Consider the following 14,668-nt stretch of genomic DNA (forward strand, 5'->3'; position numbering starts at 1 on the left):
CCGTCCGAACGGGCGGAAGCCGGGCAGCGGGGCGCCGGGGCTGCGTGCGCATGCGCCCGGCCCCCGCCTCCCCTCCCCGTCCTCCGCGCTGATGGCGGCGGCGATCATGGCGGCGGAGCAGGAAGCCGCGAAAGGCGGCGGCGGCAGGAACCGCGGCGGCGTGCAGCGCGTGGAGGGCAAGCTGCGCGCCAGCGTCGAGAAGGGCGATTACTACGAGGCGCACCAGATGTACCGGACGCTCTTCTTCAGGTACGGCCGCGCCGGGCCCGCCGCGCCGCCCCTCCCCCGCCCGGCCTTCCAGAGCCTTCCCACGCACTCTCCCCCGCTGCCGCCCGCCGCGCCCACGGCCGCTTCCCATTGGTCATCGCGCCTGTCCATCCCCGCGCCCCGCTCCCTGATTGGTCAGCGGGGGGGCGGGGTGGGGCGGGCACGCGGCGCTGGCCCAAGCGGGGCCCGGCCCGGCCCGGGGAGCGGCGGCCCCGGGCTCGGCCCGGCCCGGCCCGGCCGCGTCACCTCCCTCGGCCCCGCCGGCTCGGGGCGGTGGGGGAGCCGCTGCCGCCGGCCTTTGGAGGCCAACCCCGACCCCGGCCCGGTCCGTGCCCCGCCGGCCCGGGCACTGTCCGGTGACGCGCGGGGGGTGTTGCGTCACACTGCCCAGAGGTCACGGGCAGAGCGGAGTTTCGGTCCCCCAACGCCTCTGGGTGGCCCCACGTTCCGGGCAGGCCGCGTGAGGCCGCCCCGGGCAGCGGGAGGGGCTCGGGGTGTCTCCCCGGGCGGCCCCTGGCGCTCGGGTCGGGGCTCGCCCCGTATCCCGGGGCCGTGCTGGAGCTGAGCCCCGCACCGGTGCTCAGTGCTCAGTGGCTGTCAGGTCAGGTGCCGGATTCAGCGTTTGAAGGTTGATTGTTGCTCACTCGGGACCTGGGGTTACTTTGTTGCACGGCACGGTCATCGTGGTGCCGCGGTCCCATAGGGGCTGCTCAGGGTGAGCTTGCACGAGGAGCTTTTTGGAATGAATTCCACTTGGTGTAGTATTTGTGTACGTGACAGTGGCTACAGCTGGCCTGGGCATTTATTCAGGAGTGTTACTACTGTCTCTTTTGTCCTAAGGAAATTGTTTTTCTGGAAAGCATTTTTAGGCTTCATTTCTCACATCCACTGCAACTTGCAGTGGTCACCCTTTCTCTCATCAGATTTTAACACGTAGACCCTTGCTTGCAGGAGCACAGAAGAAGGTGTTTGTTCTAGGGGCTTCCTCAGTTGGTCCAGGCTTTGTTTACTTGTTGTTCTGCTGGGAGAGGACAGGATGGAAATTTGGCTTCACAGAATCAACTAGGTTGGAAACGACCTCTAATGTAATCAGGTCCAACATTTGCTTTCATCACCTGTCAACTGGACAGTGGCACTAAGTGCCATCTCTGGTTGTTTCTTGAGCCCTTCTAGGGAATGTGACTCCACCACCTCCCTGGGCCACTGGAACTAGTGCCAATGCTTCACCACCCCTTTTTTAAAGAAGTTTCTCCCAGTGTCAGACCTGAACCTCCCGTTAAAGCCTGTTCCTGCCATCCTGTCATTGGTTGCCTGGGAGAAGAGCACCTGGCTCCAGCCTCCTTTCAGATGCTGTAGGCAGAGGAATCCCCCTTGAGCCTCCTTTTGTCCAAGCTGAGTCCCCCCAGCTCCCTCATCAGACTCGTGCTCTGGACCCTTCAGCAGCTCCATTGCCCATCTCTGGACAGGTTCCAGCCTCTCAGTGTCTTTCTTGAAGTGAGAGGTCCAAAACTGACACCACCCTCCCTGCCTTGCATCTCCTATTCTCAGGCCTCATCTGTGTTAGGATGAGAACAGCCCTATGAGTAAGCACAGAAAAATAAGTCATGGAAGAAAGTCCTTGGTGCATAATCCTCCTTGTGCTCCCAGCATACATCACACAGCCTGCCCTGCCCTGCCCTGTGTACCAGCACCATCACATTAAATCAGTTTGTTCTGCCATAACCCCTCTGATGGGATCAGCGAGGCACCATCCAGGCCTTAAGACTTAAATTGTATTTGAGAATAAATCTAAATTTAAGACAAAGCCTGGCCTATTTTATAGTAGGGATTATGTGATGTGGTGTCTGCAGTGGTGTGAGAAGTCTTGGCTCAAGAGGTCACTTCTCCAGCCTTCTGCATGTATTAATTCACATACTCAAGCCTCCCTGAGTTAATTTGGAATCAAAGATCCTGCCTTTTCCATTTTAAATACAAGTGAAAGGATATGTTCATTTAAATGAAAAGGTGACATTTACATGGCTGAGCAGTCTTGTCAATCCTCTATAAAATGTGATAAAAATCAGCATTTTCTCAGACACATTAATGCTGATTGGGATGACCTGAGCCCTGGAACGGTGACTGGGATAGCTGGTGCTGATTCCTTTTAAACACACAGGCCTATAAAACATTTCTGTTGTCTGTCAGAGGGTAAACTTGAAATCCTGACTCAGTTTCGTGCACTGAGATGTATTTTAGGTGGAGGAGGGGAAGAAGTGGAGGAGGAAAGATTACCATAAGCCTGCCTCCTGCAGACTTATTATCCCTCTGTGATCCATGGAGCAGGTGGAAAATTGCTGTTCCTGCCTAACCCTGAGCTCCCCTGGACACACCTGATGGTGTTTGTTACTCCCCAGGCTTGCTGGGCTGAACTCTTCTCTCTTCATGATTTGGTAACTGAGTCACTCTTCAAAGTGTAATATCCTTGTTACATCCATTTCTATTCTCCTGATTCTTGTAGGTAATTTTTCTGGTATAAATAATGTGTTCCAGGATGTCTCTTGTTTTAAATACCATTTAGAGCAATGTCATCAAAATTTATTTTTATTAAACAACTTTTCTGATAAAAGTTCTTTGAAAAACTCCAACTCTTTAAAATGTATGTTATATCATAAAATAGTTTTCATCATCTTTTAGTATCTTCTGTAATAATTCTCAGACTAGGAGCTTCCATATAGCATTGTGAATCTACTGGAAGTAGAATTTGTGGAAGTGGATCCATGCTGAGTCCAGCTCCTAGAAGCAAATCTGGATGGGAGCCCAACTATAAAGACATTGGAGCTATGGATTTATTTGACTCACATTTACCATGGTGATTGCAAATCCGAGTTTTGAGGATTATTCCAAAACACTACCATTGTGCCTTCCATTATTTCAGTTCTGTTTTGGATAGAAGACCTTGGGGTTTCTCAGAGTTGATGAGCAGGATGGTCGGAGTGTCTCCTCCCTTGGTTGTTGTCTGTGTGATGTTACCAGTAGGGCCTGTCCCTGGAGGGGACACGTGTGACAGGAATCTGGGATGGTTTGGGATGCCATGGTTGTCCCTTTGGTTGGTGTGAGCCCCCATGGCCACGCTGTCCTGCTGTCCCACCACCCCCTGACTGCGTCACCCCAGAACTCCTCTGTTACCCCAGGGGCACTCTCGGGCTTTGGGACAGCCCGCAGGGGCTGCCCTGAGCCCCAGGAGCAGAGAGGGGTGACAGGGGCACAGCCAGGGGTGCCACAGAGGACACCAAGCTGCAGGTGCCAAAGCAGCAGGGTAGAGCTGACACTTACCTCTGCTGGTACCAGCAGATCAGCTCCTGAGAACACAGACTTTTTGAGCAGAGTTAAGAGAAATGGAATTTGGAAACTGCCACACCTAAACTGTTTTTATGGGAAATGCTGTGTTTGTAAGCTAGAGCTGTGACTCTCCAAGAGCTGTAGTTACTGACAGTGATGACGTGCAGGAGGCTGCAATCACAGCTCTGTGCTAAAAGCTCCTGAGGTAACCACTGGGAGCAAATTCTTTAGTTCCTTATTTCTTAACTCTTAAGTCAGAAAGGTGGAAAGTGTGTTTTGAATCATTATATTTCGTTTCCTTTAAAGTGTTGCATGGTGAATCTTGCTGGCTGTGCTTACCTTACCCTCGAACCCATAAGAGATGAGCTTCTTTGGTTCAGCAGAGGACTAGGACAGGCTGATGTCCCCTGGCAGAGTTGTAGTGGTCAGAGAGACTTAGACCAGTGGAAAGGTCAGCGAGCTCTCCAGGAGGTATTCCAAAAGTTATTTCACTGGGTTGGCTTTGGTGGAGGTTCAGTACATTGGCGTCTTTTGCTCAGTTGAAGTCTTGGGTTCGTTCCCTTTTCTTGTTCCAGCCCCAAATATATTTGTAGCTTTCTCCATTTTCATTGTTATAGTCTTTGTTTTATTCCATCAGGTCTGGAGAAGGAAACTAATTGCAACTTGCAGTTCGAGCTGTATCATTATTGAAACTAACCTGATTTAAAAATAAATCCCTTGTTGTCATTGTTTTAAATTTTAGTAATCTTTTTTAATCATTTAAATGTAAGTAACTTTAAGCATACACAGCTAACTTAGTGGTAATTTTTATCATGGCTTTGGTATTTTTTTCAGGTATATGTCACAAGGAAAACACGCAGAAGCAAGAGAACTAATGTATTCAGGGGCTTTACTGTTCTTCAGTCATAACCAGGTAAGTCACTGGTTTTGTGTGTGTGGCTTGGGGCCAGGGGGTTGTTCCTCCCAAGATTTTGAGAGATGAATGGTGAGTTCTCAGTGGTAAATGTTTGGGGTAATTGCTTAGTAATCTTTTGTTTTATCTCTTTGTTGAGCCTTTCTCCACAAAGAAGGATTATGCCAAGCTGGAACATGCAGCAGTAGTGTTTGTGAGCATCCAAACAATGCCTGTGTTCTGCTTTCCTGGAGGCTTCTCTTTGATGCCATCAAATTACTATAATTTTTTTATTAGGAAGGCTGAGGCTTGATACTGTGCCCTAGCTGTAGATGTTGATAAAAGCATTAAACCTGCCACTGCCAAAATTCTGGTTGATGTTTCTTTTTATGCCCTGCTACATTCATCACTGCCAGTATGTGTCTGTTTTGTAGCAAAACAGTGCCGCTGATCTGTCCATGCTGGTTTTGGAGTCTTTGGAGAAGTCGGATGCAAAAGTAGCAGAAGACCTTTTAGGTGAGGTGACCTCTGCTCTTGGTTTGGTGGCATTTAGTTGTGCTTTCCCTTCACATTGAGTTCTTAGCAGACTAGAAAGCTGCAATCCTTTTTGGATGCATTCCCAGCATGGCTGAGGGTTGCCTGCCCCATAGGAATGGACTGGGGGAAACTTTGTTAGACAATTATGGGTTCCTGATGACTCTGTGGGCATGCTTGGAACCAACACTGCTGCCTGTCCTAAAGATGGATCTTAGAGATGCATTAGAAGCAGCAGACAATCTTATTTTTCTTAATGCTAAATATTTTTCAATCTTACTGCTTCTAGAAAACTTGGCTAAATTGTTTAGTTTAATGGATCCAAATTCTCCCGAAAGAGTGGCTTTCGTATCCAGAGCACTAAAGTGGTCCAGTGGAGGATCAGGAAAACTTGGACATCCAAAACTACACCAGTTACTAGCTATTACCCTGTGGAAAGGTAAGAAAAATCAACTGGCTTTTCTGTGTTTTCCTTTGCAAATGTTGAAGACAAGGTGTTATAAAAGATCTGCCTTGGGAATAATGTAAGGAAGCTGAGATGGAAATGCCTGCTTGAGTTCTGCTATTACCTGATTTTTGCATTAATGTCTTCTGAATGTTACAGGGGAAAAAAATGGGTCTGTAGCTCTATGTTAGTGCAAAATCCAAAACACAGCTGCTGAAAGGCTCTCTGTAAAAGCCAAGTTGACCCTGTAGACATTGAGGTAGTTTGATTTGTCATTAGGAGGAAAATTCCCGGGGAGCAAAGATGTTCTGTTGGCAAGGGTTTTTTGTTTTTAAATCCTGGATAAACATGACAAAGATTGAAATACATCACCTGGCATCCAAAACAGTCTTTGAACTGTAATTATGTACTTTTTGAGGAGTTGGCCAGCAGGGTTATTTCAAAATGAATGCTGTTGCCTTTGATTTATGAGCCATTTTATCACTTGTGATGGGATATGAGAGAAACACAAAATGCTCTAAATAATTATTTTACTTAGGGATGATAGCCAGTATTTACAGTCTCATATTCAAAACATAACAAAGGTGATTGAGAACAGTTGAATACATGCCATTTTTTCTGTGGTTTCTCATGGATAACTGTGCAAGATGATTGTTTATTTTACATTTTTCAGTAGCTGCCAAGTGATGACAGTGGCTTCATGTAACAACCCTGACCCAATAATGGTCAATGTCGCAGCCTCTGTGCAAGCCATAGGCAATTCCCTGGCTGCTCTCCTGGGATTGATATTAGCCTGGTGGCTGCTGCCAGCCAGAAAGGGAGGATTTTTCTCACAGCATTCAAGTTAGAGGCTGCTACAATTAGGATAAGAAACAGTTGCATTCTGAAAGTAAAATCCCCATTTTGTAGCTGCCTGCTCACTGTTCTCTTGAAGAGCAAATGCCTTCACTTTCTTAGTCTGTAGCTTGAGTTTCATCATAAAAGGCTCAGGTTTTTAAAACACAGCTTTCCAGTTGAAAAGATCAGCAGCCATCCAGTTTTGTCATTGCAGTGATTTTGCACAATCCTTTGCTTCAGGTTCTAATAAATTATTGCCATTTCTTACACCATTTTCCTGTATAATTGCTGTTCTGTTCAGCATATGGAAGTGATTTGAGTTTTGGTAGCAAGAGTGGGCTAAGCTAAAAATAGGAAATGAAAGAAGGATGCTGAATGTGCTGTTTGACTTTTTGGTGCACATGGTCTAATATGGAATTTCTTGATTTCTGTCCTAAACACTGTTTATAGCACCTGTCAAGTGTCAGCATTCACTTAGATAAAGTGATATGACCAAAGTTCAAGCCAGAAGTAGCTGCAATTGAGTAAACTGTATTTAATAGCAGTTGTTCAAATATACTTAGGGTAAAATTTAGTATTATCTCCCTTTATAAATTGTCTGTAACTTACAGACTTTTTACTAGCTGTCTTGTTTATATACCACACCCATAACTCTTCTTCTCTTACCAGCTAATAAAGTACAAACCTAATAAATTTGTTTTTATGTTCAGGTACTCTGAACTGATCCCTTAAAAGCCTTTTCCTTTTTCTTTTTCTAGAGCAAAACTATAGTGAATCTCGGTATCACTTCTTGCACTCGACAGATGGTGAGGGCTGTGCAAATATGCTGGTGGAATACTCCTCGTCCCGCGGATACCGCAGTGAGGTGGACATGTTTGTAGCTCAGGCAGTACTACAGTAGGTGTTAAACTTCTTTTTGAAGCCTTTTGCTGAGGTGACATTATGTGTGGGACCAATCTAATTTAACCACACAGCCCTTGCTAAAGGAGCTGTGAAACTGGCCAGAGCAACAACAGGAGAAAAGTGTCTGAAAACCGATGTGTTAAATTTGTCAGACTGGGGAGGGAGGAAGTAAAATAATGTATTAAGGTCAAAACCTGAAATTATGTTAATTGCCTGAATAATGAATGTAATCTGTTTAATCCTGAAAGCACAATTTTTACCTTTATTAACACCACTTTATGTCTAGTTAGGGCTTTTGTATATGTTCTTACAACTACCGGACTCAAGCAGGCCCTGTATTTAGCACAGAACTTGCTCTCACTCAGGTCCTAAGAGGCAGCTTGTCATGGTCAGCCTGGTCTGTGAGCTGCAGCTTGATGGCTCTTGCCTTGACAAAATTGCTGCTGGCTCTCATTTTAGGCATTTATTTTGTAGGAGGTGGGAATGCAAACTATTGTGTGCTTTTGCAGAGCTCATGTAGAATGAAGGTTGACAAAGCCAATTTTACTGTGTTTAATCAGCTGATGGCTTTCTTCAGGCAGGGAAAGCAGCTCATGGAGGAGTCTGAGGAGGAGGTGGAGACAGGACTGTGTGGCAGGGAGTCAGGGAGAGTAGGTGTTGGGGAAGAGGGAGGAGGTGAGAGCAAGTTTCTCTCTCTTTTGGCAGCAATGAGCTGTCATGTCAGATTTGTCCTGCTTTCCATAGCTGGTTGCTATAGATTGCTGTGATTTTTGAGCAATAGCAAATCCTTTATGGAAAACTAATATGTGCAGGACTCAAACAATTATATGGGGAGAAATTCTGTGGAGAAGTTAAAAGATTATTTTTTCAGTGTTTGTACAGCACTTCTACTGCATCCTTTACTGGCCTATATGTCGAATACTGTGTTAAATCCTTCTACATGGTAGTTTATTCTCTAATGAAAATAATTGGAGTTCCTTGCTAGCAGTGAGGCAGAACAGCCCCAAGCCCTTGCACATGTGAGGGTGCAGAATTAGATGGCCAATTTAATTGCCATCAAAAATGACATGGTTTGTGGCAGCCTTCCTAGTGCTTGCTGACAGCATTTGTCCCAGATAAAGGCCTGCTAGGCCAATGGGACTTGCAGAGATTTGCCAGTTAAATTAACTGGACCTGAACAAGGATTTGATCTGTTTGGGGGATTGATCTGTTGAGGACAAATGGCTTGGGAGCTCAAAGTAGAGCTTTATTATGAGACTTCTAGGCATGGGTGTCAAGCTATTAGTGGTCTTGATGCCACATTATGTTGGGGTGGAACAGACGGAGTCAACAATTACTGACAGATACATACTAAAAGGAGAGGTGTTTGGGGACAAATGGGTCATTCAGTCAGTTTTTAACTCAGCATAGTAAATCCTGGACCAGTAAATGCAATATCATGTTCATGTGAATTACAGGGTAGCCAGTCTTTCCACATTTTGAAAATTGGTGCTGTCTTCTAGTAACCATCCTGTACAATCTGCTTAGATCCTGGTAGACTCATTCAATTAATATTTAATGTCTGTTTTCCCTCCCAACCTGCCTATTCCTATTCCTACTATGTTCTAGTAGTGATTCTCCCCCTCCTCAGCTGATGGCCAAACCATCCCCAAAGATGCCCATCTCTACCAGTTGTGTTTTGCCATCAGTTCAAGCCTGAAATGTCCTCTATGCACAAGAGAAGTAGACTCTGGCATTCCTTTTTCTGTGGTGAAACCATTTCTCTGCCCTTTGTTTTTAACTTGCCCCGTTCTCTTTCCTTTTTCAGATTTCTCTGCTTAAAAAATAAGACCAGCGCATCAGTTGTTTTTACGACATACACACAGAAACATCCTTCGATAGAGAAGGGTCCACCCTTTGTGCAACCACTGCTAAACTTCATCTGGTTTCTGTTGTTGGCAGTTGATGGGTACAGTCTGATTTCTGTCATGTCGTTCTTGGTTTCCTTTCCAGTTGTTAACTGAGATTACATTTTTGCTTGTTTTCTTTCTAGAGGAAAACTAACAGTATTTACAGTATTGTGTGAACAGTATCAACCTTCGCTGAAAAGAGACCCCATGTATAATGAGGTGAGTTACAAACAGGATTTAACTCACTGAATTACTGAAATAATGGCTGTTTGTCTCCAGCTTTGTAGATAACAGCTGGTGATTTACCTTCTGCCCGTAGTATTTCCACCTGTAAATGAAATAATTGACTTTTTTTTCACCTTGTGTCCCTACAGTACCTAGATAGAATAGGACAGCTTTTCTTCGGAGTTCCGCCCAAGCAGACCTCGTCCTACGGGGGATTGCTAGGTAAGCTCTGCCTGTAGGTACCTCCAGGCTTTGATCAGTGACCTGGATAAAACACCTGGGCTGGAAACAGATAAGCTGTTCTGAGGAATTTATAATTCTTTTCATAGCCTGCAGGAACAGCCCCTGCTGTAGAATACAAGGTGAATGAGTTGCATGTGAAAGTAGTTTGGGGGAGCTTGTAGACTTTTCACCACTAAGAAGGGGAGAAGCACTAAAAAGACTCTTATGGTTAATTTCTGATATTATGGTATAGCTTCCTAATGTAAAGAAGCATCTTACTGGTGTTCAGGCTTAATTTCCTTCGAGTTCAGTGTCTGATTTTTCTTAAACTAAGTGTAGGACTTTGGTAGAGATCTAATCAGTGTTCATACAACATGAATGTGTCCAAAGAGGAAGTTCTGAGATTAATACTGCCCTTCTATAAGGACTGAAATAGAATAGAGAAATTCAGCCCTCATTTCCTGGCTCTTGAATAAAATGTGAATAAAATTAATGTTAATTAGTCTCTGAGAACTAAGCTTCTTTGTAAAGTGACTTGAAGCTTTATGTACAGATGTCAATTCACTGATACCCAAAGTTCGATGAAAAACATGAACACACTGTTTTATCATCTGTAATTTGCGTTTCAGCAATTCAGGCACCTTTAAATTGAGGCCTCTGAGTTTCAGACAATTTTTTTACAGCATGATGCAAACTGTGGCTGTTTTTAAGAGTTTCACTGCTGGAGGTGTTTTTCCTCTTTGGGTTGGAGTTTTTTCCCTCTGAGGGTGCAAGTGTAGCACATAAATATGTGACTTTGGGTTTTTCCAGTGTATTCTTAGAGAAGGAACAGTATCAGTGTACAACTAAGAGTATACAGAATTAAGAATATGAATTCCCAAATCAATATTCTTATTGGAAACCAGTGTGGGATTACTAAAGTCTTGGCGAGACTCTTCTACTTCACAACTCTTGGGGTTTTTTTGTTACAGAAATCTGTACTGTAGCAGGATGGAAGATTAGTTAAAATTTTTTGAGATGAGAATGCAAAACTAACGATTTTTACTGTCCTGTATTTTACTCTAGGAAATCTTTTAAACAGTCTGATGGGAACTGGGGAAGATGATGACACAGAAGATGGTCAGGAAGACAGCAGTCCTATCGAGCTCGACTGAATGTTGTTGTCATTGGGTGCCGTGTAAATCTGATGATTCGATGACTCCAAAGACACTTTTGGAATTTGAATCCTGCAGTTGTTTCTTGGCTCCTAAAAGGGCTCCTCTGGTCTTTTAGAAATGGTTGCTGAAATGTTTATACTGTCGGTCTATATTATTTATGTAAAAAAAAAAAAAAAAAGGAAAGAAACCAACAACAAGTAGCCAAACGAACCAATGGGAGCTGTGGTTGTTAGTGGGTTTCCAATCCAGCGCCTGGGGACTGATTAGACATAGCCTGCGGTTTCTGATGCAGTATTCCCTTTTGCACAGTCTTTCAATAAAGCATAGACATGGGGCTTGTCCTTCACAGCCCACCCAATACCCTCTGTTCTGAGAAAGCCTCCTTGCTCCCTGCCCTCTTCCACAGAGGAGCAGGGGGAGCAATGGAATAATTGATTTGCGAGGCTGGTGCCAAAAGAACTGCGAGACGAGCGGCAGAATTTGAGATGCACATCCGAGAGACATTGAAACAAGAACTTGCTTCCACTGCCATGCACACCCCTCATCCTGCCTGCCCCTCTCCCCAAGGCCAGGCTCTGGCTGGGCCCACGCGTGTGTTTAGCCGATCCTTCCTGAAAAGCACAAGGTTGAATAGCTCTTGAGTAAAAGCCCGTCAATGGAACGCAGATAATTGGCTTCCAGGTGGATGTCTCTTGCCTAGGTGTAAAAATCTGGCATCTAAAATGCTTCCCGTGGCTTGTGGCTCTACTTTGGAAGAGGTTTTGCCAGTGTAAATTCCCAGCTGTACGTGCAGGCGGCGTTGCTGTGAGCGGAGCGGTTTGCCGTGGGCAGAGCATGTGTTTGAACTGGGCTGGATGGCAAGAGAAGGGATACTGCAGAGCTTCTGGTTCTTTATGATATATTTATTTTTCTTGGGTGGTTGATTCATTTAACACTTTCTGTTAAAAGAAGAATAAATCAATAAATAATGGAGTAACTTCACCCCCAGCAGTAGGCATAGCCATTCTCCATCTCCTCTGTAATGCAGCACAGTCTGGTACAGGGAACAGGTGAAAGGGTGGGGAAACGCTTTATTTTTTCATGATGAAAATAAAAAGGCTTAGATTAATAAACAGCAATCATGCATGGGGGAGGGATTAATACAAATTTATTGACTGTATGGAAAAAAAAAAAAGGCATTGACAGGAAGACTTTGTGTTAATTGTGAAGTCTCAAATAAACACTTTATACCAGGATGTGTGATACTGCTGCTTTCTAGGAGTTTCCCAAGCAGAGCTTTACATTCCCTGCTGGTTTTTTCACTCTGTTTGACTGTGGGTCATCCAGCCCTCAGTGCTGCAGCTTCACCTCTGTGCAGTAAAGGTGTGGTTCTCTTGGGGCATTGGAATATCTGGAGCAGATGAGGATTGCTTTGCTGTGCAGCAGGATAAGGGAAGAGCTCCCTCTCCAGGATTTACTGTTAATAAATGATCAGGGATGTCAGCAGAGGTTTAGAACCACATCATTTCCTTGCTTTTGGCTGCCAGGAATGTGCCTCTCCTGCAGCATAAGGTGTCCAAAGGTGCTCAGCCCATCCCCTCCTGTGTCCTGTATGTATGACCCCATTTCTGTCTGCAGCCCCCAGCGTGAGCCCTGCGTGTGCCCTGACCCCAAACCCCAGCCCTGACAGGAGGGCAGTGCTCCAGGGCTGGGGCACCCCCAGGTGGATATACAAAATGTATATTCAATAATTACAACACTATATACAGAACGTGTGTGTGTATAAAATATATAGCAGGAATTCAAAATACATGTATATACACACACATATAAACAGCTTTTTGTATAGATGATTATATACTTGTATGTCATATCATTTATAACACTATATTTTTCTTAATTATACATGCACACAAAACAATTTTTACAGCTACCTATAAACACAAGGAGCTCAGTCTGTCCCCTCCCCGCTTCTGCCGTGCCTGTGTTGGTAAGTAAGTGTGAGTGACAGTGTGTGGGTAACATAAACTCATAAATGCTTTAAATATAAATTAAATATATAATTATAGTTATGCATACACATGTGCATGCAGATATGAGTATGTTTATATGCAGTAATTCACCTTAGATGTATAAACGTTTAAAAATTATATGTATATCTAAGGCATGCACATGTGTATACAATATATAATCACATATTTTAGAAAACAAAGTATAAAAATGTCTATACATACACAGGTGTGTGAAATACATTTAGCTTATAGGTAAATTGAATACGTCTGAATGCTACATCTATACATGAATGTGTGCATATGAACCCCCCATACATACACACACATTTTATATGTTACACTCTATCCCCTATGCAGTTTAGAATTGTCTGTGAATAGCCAACAACCCCTCCATAAAGCTCATTTCTCTTTTCCCAAGAACCAGCTATCCTTTGTGCATGTGTGTGCACACATAAAGAAGTATTATCGAGAAAATACACAGAATATGCGCTGTAACACACACATAGACACAAATAATATCTAAAATAATACACATTGTGTGTGTGCCAGGGCGGGTTTTGAGGGTGTCCCACAGCCCCAGGGCTCTGCCAGCTCTGGCACCTCCTTGTTTCCATTTGCTGCTTTTTAACCCCACCTCCCTCCCCTGCCCCAGCACCACACGGCCACGGCTCTGACATAATAATAATTTATTGGTTCGAATGACATTTAGTACCACAGTTGTCTTACCAGTGACAGAACGAATGCACACAGCCGATGAGATGCTCTCAGATACACAACCACCCTAAGGAATGCGTCGGACAGGTCCGTGCCTGGGGCTGGGCCTTCAGGAAATCTCATTTTGGGGTAAAAATCCAGCACCTGGTGTGCAGGTCCCAGCCCGCCCGCCCTGACTGCAGGAATTACAGTGCTCAACACCGCGCTGAAACGTCACTTCAAGCAGCTTTTTTTTTTTTGCCTTTTTTTTTTTTTTTGGCAGGAAAAGAAAGATCAACAAAAAAAAAATTGAATTACTGGGGGGAAAAGTGCAACCACCACATCTGGAGAAGGGATGTGCCCGCTGGGAGTGAGCTGGGACAGGCTTTGATGGTCCCCATCAGCAAAACCGCAGATAAAGCTCAACCCCCCCAGCTCCACACCAGACTCCCCAAATGGGGCAAAGCCCCCCAGACCATGGAACAGGGATAACCCAGAGCCAAACACTGGCCTGGCTCCAAAGCTCTGCTCCCCCAGCATCACCTCACAGGTTGGTGTCTCCTTTGCAGCCCCCTCCTCCCTGCCCTTCATTAACATAACGAGGCTGACAATGCCCATTTCCTCTCTTTCTAAACCCTATTTGACCCTCTCCAGGTACAGCATCACCACCAGTCTCAGAGGAATAATTTACTTATTTTTATAAGTATCATCTACCCCGGCACCACAGGCTCAGCCGTTCTGCACAGCACCATTGTGTGTCTCCAGGCTGTTTCCCATCCCACAGGGATGTCACCCCTCTTGGGGACTTGCAGCCCCCCTGGACAGGGCTGGCAGCCATCTGGAAGTGTGGGGATGCTCAGTTCCAGCACCCAGGGACCTGAGCACGGGGAAAAGTCCTGTCTGCCCTGGGATGTGCCACCGACAGTCTCTGCCATCCTGGTGAAGCTGGGTGGGCGCCCCTTCCAGCGGGTGTGGGGAGATGGGGTGGCAGGACCACCTGTCCCATCCCACAGAGCAGCCACTGAGCTGAATTTCAAGTTGGATCAGGACCTTCTCCGACATTCCACTGCCGCCCTTCCGACATGATCAGGTGAACGATGAGGGGAAAGGGAAGTATTATTATTGTTATTATTATTACTGTTATTATTAATTATTTTTAACATTTCAAATAAAACCACGTTGTGTTGTAAACAGAAGCTCACTCCTCAGGTCTGCCCAGTCAGTCCCAGCTAAGGTTTATGTTTGAAATGGGCTTCCACTGAAAGGAAAAAACAGAGAAAATAAAGTTAAAGCAG

The 14,668-nt window shown here is 45.1% G+C and overlaps 2 protein-coding genes across 3 annotated transcripts in view; one reads left to right on the top strand and one right to left on the bottom strand.

Annotated features, from left to right (window-relative positions):
* Positions 1 to 62: 62 nt before the first annotated feature.
* Positions 63 to 11,924, top strand: GET4 (guided entry of tail-anchored proteins factor 4). Its single transcript, XM_063414509.1, has 9 exons — positions 63 to 249; positions 4,420 to 4,498; positions 4,912 to 4,993; positions 5,301 to 5,450; positions 7,052 to 7,190; positions 9,004 to 9,144; positions 9,229 to 9,304; positions 9,460 to 9,532; positions 10,598 to 11,924. Exons 1-9 carry the CDS (start codon positions 92 to 94, stop codon positions 10,684 to 10,686), a joined length of 987 nt encoding a protein of 328 aa, XP_063270579.1. The 5' UTR covers positions 63 to 91; the 3' UTR covers positions 10,687 to 11,924.
* The window catches only part of ADAP1 (ArfGAP with dual PH domains 1), a 49,853-nt gene continuing 46,036 nt past the window's right edge, over positions 10,852 to 14,668 (bottom strand). For both annotated transcript variants that reach the window (XM_063414508.1, XM_063414507.1), the window contains exon 11: positions 10,852 to 14,631. In XM_063414508.1, the coding sequence (XP_063270578.1) occupies positions 14,603 to 14,631 (29 nt within the window). In that variant the 3' untranslated portion in view covers positions 10,852 to 14,602. The remainder of the gene's footprint in view (positions 14,632 to 14,668) is intronic.

The sequence above is a fragment of the Prinia subflava genome, chromosome 17 (assembly GCF_021018805.1).
Source record: "Prinia subflava isolate CZ2003 ecotype Zambia chromosome 17, Cam_Psub_1.2, whole genome shotgun sequence".
Taxonomy (NCBI): domain Eukaryota; kingdom Metazoa; phylum Chordata; class Aves; order Passeriformes; family Cisticolidae; genus Prinia; species Prinia subflava.

Coding starts and splice junctions, on each gene's coding strand:
- GET4 (XM_063414509.1), top strand. CDS start 92: ATGGCGGCGGCGATCATGGCGGCGGAGCAGGAAGCCGCGAAAGGCGGC. Junction 250..4,419: donor TACCGGACGCTCTTCTTCAG/GTACGGCCGCGC, acceptor TATTTTTTTCAG/GTATATGTCACAAGGAAAAC. Junction 7,191..9,003: donor GTAGCTCAGGCAGTACTACA/GTAGGTGTTAAA, acceptor TTCCTTTTTCAG/ATTTCTCTGCTTAAAAAATA.